Below are 4,007 nucleotides of genomic sequence, written 5' to 3'. Positions count from 1 at the left end.
GGTTAGTTATATTTTGAAAATTCTCAGGTTACAGAGAATATCTATTTAGATTATTCTAACAGGAAAGGTCAATGTGTAGAATTTAGAAAGTTTAAAAAATAAGACACATCTTTCTGTACAAAGAAACATTTTTGAAAAACATTAGATGATTCTGCATAATTTACAATATGAAATTATATAACTGGTTTTTAAAAGCTGTTGATTTTCTACTCATTCCTTTGACAATATTAATTTTTGTTAACTAAAATATGTACTTTATTCAGACATTTATACATGGCAAAGATTTTTTTAAAAAAAAATGGTTGCACCAAAGTTAAAAAAAAAAAGGTAACAAGTCAATTCTATGAGGGACTGTGTTCTTTTTAAAACGTTAATATGCAGAATAACAAATTATTTAGATATTATTCACTTACATTTCTTACTAGGTTGTAGAATATTTTCTAGATCTTAGATGTTATAGGTAAGATGATATTACCCACCTATACTCTCTTCACAAAACAGGCTTTCTTCAACCTTCCTAAGAGAAGATAAGGAGTTCCAAGAAATATCTAGACTTTCAAAATTTCTTAATAGAGTGCATATAAGTGACTCCCAAAGTTAGCTGAGTGACACAGAAAAACCTATCAGTAATGATTAAAGATATGACATATTCTCAGTTGCCCTAAAAATTAGGAATGAACTATCCACCCCACAGTGCCCACTTCATGAAGTTGGCTTAATTTTTACCTACTTTTTAACGTGGCTGGGGTGGAACAGAGGAAGTTTCAAGACAGACTAAAGTATTTTAGATGGTATTCCTCGTCTCAAGCAAGTTAGCAAGGCAAATATAAGAATTTTTAGTTTGGCACCAAAAAGAGTTTGTCTTCTGACACAAAATATTTATCTTAAATCTTTAAGAGAGATTGTTCAGGTGTCCTGACAGTTTAAGAAGTCTGTAAAAGCTGAGTATCAAGAAAGGTACCTCACTGGATTTGGATCTTATCACCATATAAATTCCATTTCTATGGTTACCTGTAGGAATGTTACCTGGAATGTCACTACATTCAAATATGTGAAATAACTTTCTTTCAAAAACTAGTTTATATTGAGAGACCATGGTTGTTTTAGGATATTTGGAATGGGGCAATGAAGTTGGAAGTTGAACATACTAAATCACACTCTATGAATACAGTTTTCATGATAGTATGTACATAGCAGGATGTGTTTGGCTAACAATACATTCCCAAGAAGATATTCACAGTATAAAGTAGTACTTTACTAAATTACATTCGGGCTATATGGGAAACGGCCATTTCAAATAAGCAACAACAAAATACCACTGGTGAAAATGCTTTTGAAAATCAAATCATGTACGTAAAAGTAAAGAAACTTCTGAAAATGGCAAATTAGATCACATTACTGAACACAAAATTATTGCCCAGTGCGGAAACACCACAAGATGTAAAATTTCTTAAATACTTTTTAAATTCATATATATATATATATATGTATATATATGAATAATCTTTAAACCAATTCCCATCACAGAAGGGCTTGCTAGCAAGGGCTAATGCAGTGAAACAGAAAGCAAGTTAAGAAAAAAAAAATAAAGATGCCACACAACCAAGATGTTCAGATTTTAAAGGCGTTCAACTACAAAACAAACCACAAGATTGGTACCAAAAAGGCACGCGTGCACACACACACGTGTGTGCAATGTAATAAAACCACAACGTGTACATACACACACACACACACACACACACACGCTAAAGGCTGGGCAAGCAGTTAAGGCACCTTTTACAAACAAACAAACAAACAACAAACCCATGTGGTTTAGGATTACCGAAATCTGTTACGGTGCTACCAAGCAGCGATTTTCAAAGCATCTGAAAAACGTGCAAATTGTCTGAAAACAGTGCCTGGCAACTGAGACAGTTTGCAAGCGTGATTCAGAGGTCTGCCAAGGAGACAAAAGAAGCCCCCCCTCCTCCCCGTGAGACCGCACAAGGAATGAGAGTGCTCCGGGCACTATTTATTCTAAGGTAGGCGTAAAGCAGAAGTCTGTGCAGGAGCGGTACATACTAGGCATCGCTCTGTGGCAGGGACGGAGCCGCGGAGTTTCCATTGGTTGGGGAACCGCCCAGCTTGAGTTTTTCCAGATATTCGGCATGCACGGGCTTGTGGCAGCGGAGAACCTTGATCGCATCTTCGATTTTGAACCACTCTCGCTTCCTCCCGATGCTAACCGAATCTTCCCAATCTTCCAGAATCTCAGTGACGGTCAGTACGTACACGTACGTTCTGTGCTTGCGGTCTTGGTTCTGTTCGAAAATGCCCAGGAGCCGGCCTAACTTCCCCTTGACTCCCGCCTCTTCGAACACCTCTCGGACTGCAGCACCGCCCGGCTCCTCCTCGGGCTCCATGCCCCCGCCCGGCACGATCCAGCGGTCAGGGTACCGACTGCTACTCACTAACAGCACCTCGTCCTCGCGCTCGCTCCGGAAGCAAAGGCACGCCGCCCGCTTCTTGAACCCCTCCGGGTCGTAGGTGCGCGTCTGGTTCGGCTTGCACTTCATCGTCTCGGCCGCCTACTCGCGTCGCTCAGTGCTGCTGCTGCTGGGGTCGCCGCAGCCGCCGCCGCCGCCGCCGCCTGAGGTGCCGGGGAGAGAAAGGGCTGAGGAGAGCCGCAGGGAGAGAAGGCGCTCCAGGAGTGAGCCCCGGGAGCCCAGGGGGAGATGAGGCAGGGGCGGGGCGGGGGCGGGCGAGGTACGTCAGTCAGTTCGTCCCTCGTGCGGGCCAGAGGGTCCCGATCGCAGCCGCCTGAGTGGACGAGGCGCCGCCGCCCCCGCGCCCGCCCTCGTGCCGCCGCCCCGCCCCCGCCGCCGCCGCCGCCTCCACCGCCAGCGGGTCCGCCACTCCGCACACCGCCCACCCGCGGCTCCCGCGCGCGCCTCCCTCCCTCCTCAGCCGCCGGGCAGGGGTTGAGCGAGGTGAGGCGCATTCGCGTGCGCGTCCGCGTCCCCGTCCCCATTCACGTGCGCGTTCACGCTGCAGGGCGAGGGGCGGGGGCGGGGGTCTCGCGGCTCCCGCAGCGCGCGCGGGCGCGCGCGCGGCGCCTTGGGCCCACTGCGCAGGCGCCCCGCACCTCGCAGGCTGGAAATCTCTTTCTACAGGGAGTTCAATTCCCGCACTGTGACCAGGGTCATGAGCGCTTCCACGTGGGCCTTTGAGTTCACCTTGGCTGTGGCGCAGCCAGACCTTTCTCCTCATCCTCCCTGGCAGGTTGCATGAAACACAGACACTTATTTTACAGGTGATAAGGACAAGGGCATCATCATTGCCCCTAATGAATGCTACCGCCTTGTGGTTGAGGAGGGCCCGGTGTTGTCAAAATGATCCTCGGTATTCTTGGCAAGACAGTACTTACTCTTTGCTGAGTCATATCATGCCCTTTTAGTTCTTCAACAGGTTCGTCCACCTGAAAGGTAAAACAGCCAGTTATAGCTTATCAGCAAAATGGGTTTATTTAGGTGTAGCAGAGGAAAAGCAATTCGGGACAGGCAAACTATGGCACCCCACAGGGCCAGCCTGGAGATCAGACCAGAGGAACCTTCTTCTCTGGGGAAGGGGAGGCAGTTGGGACGCACTGCTGTGAAGGAAAAGTCCATTGGAGGAAAGCGACAGTTCCAGGGGCTGACGTTTTTCTCATTGGCCCCGTTGTGGTGTTTTCCTATTGGCTGAGCTTGTTGCTGGTCGAGGAGAAATTCTTCCTTCCTCCTGCTGGAGTAGGAAAGTAAGCGGCTTCCTGCTGGGAATACCAGGCACTGTTTGTCCTTGTTGGGGTGTGCAATTGACTGCAGGGGTAGGGCATGAGATCTCACCCTGCTGACCACCCGACTCCATTTTAAATGACGCTTCCTTGATTTGGGGTGGCAGGTTCCTGGCCTTGCTGGCATGTTGGCACAGCCCATAACTTAACGCTTTTTTTGAACTCCTCTTACCTAACCTCTGTTCCTCAGTTTCCT

The 4,007-nt window shown here is 47.4% G+C and overlaps 1 protein-coding gene across 1 annotated transcript; it reads right to left on the bottom strand.

The window, feature by feature from the left end:
- Positions 1-1,572: 1,572 nt before the first annotated feature.
- LOC113249016 (diphosphoinositol polyphosphate phosphohydrolase 3-beta) lies at positions 1,573-2,598 on the bottom strand. The gene has a single exon (XM_026490596.3). The coding sequence runs from the start codon at positions 2,556-2,558 to the stop codon at positions 2,064-2,066; it is 495 nt and encodes a 164-aa protein (XP_026346381.3). The 5' UTR covers positions 2,559-2,598; the 3' UTR covers positions 1,573-2,063.
- Positions 2,599-4,007: the final 1,409 nt, after the last annotated feature.

Source organism: Ursus arctos, chromosome X (genome assembly GCF_023065955.2).
Source record: "Ursus arctos isolate Adak ecotype North America chromosome X, UrsArc2.0, whole genome shotgun sequence".
NCBI lineage: Eukaryota > Metazoa > Chordata > Mammalia > Carnivora > Ursidae > Ursus > Ursus arctos.
The sequence above is the reverse complement of the archived record's forward strand: the minus strand, read 5'-3'. Positions and strand labels throughout refer to the sequence as shown.

Coding starts and splice junctions, on each gene's coding strand:
- LOC113249016 (XM_026490596.3), bottom strand. CDS start 2,558: ATGAAGTGCAAGCCGAACCAGACGCGCACCTACGACCCGGAGGGGTTC.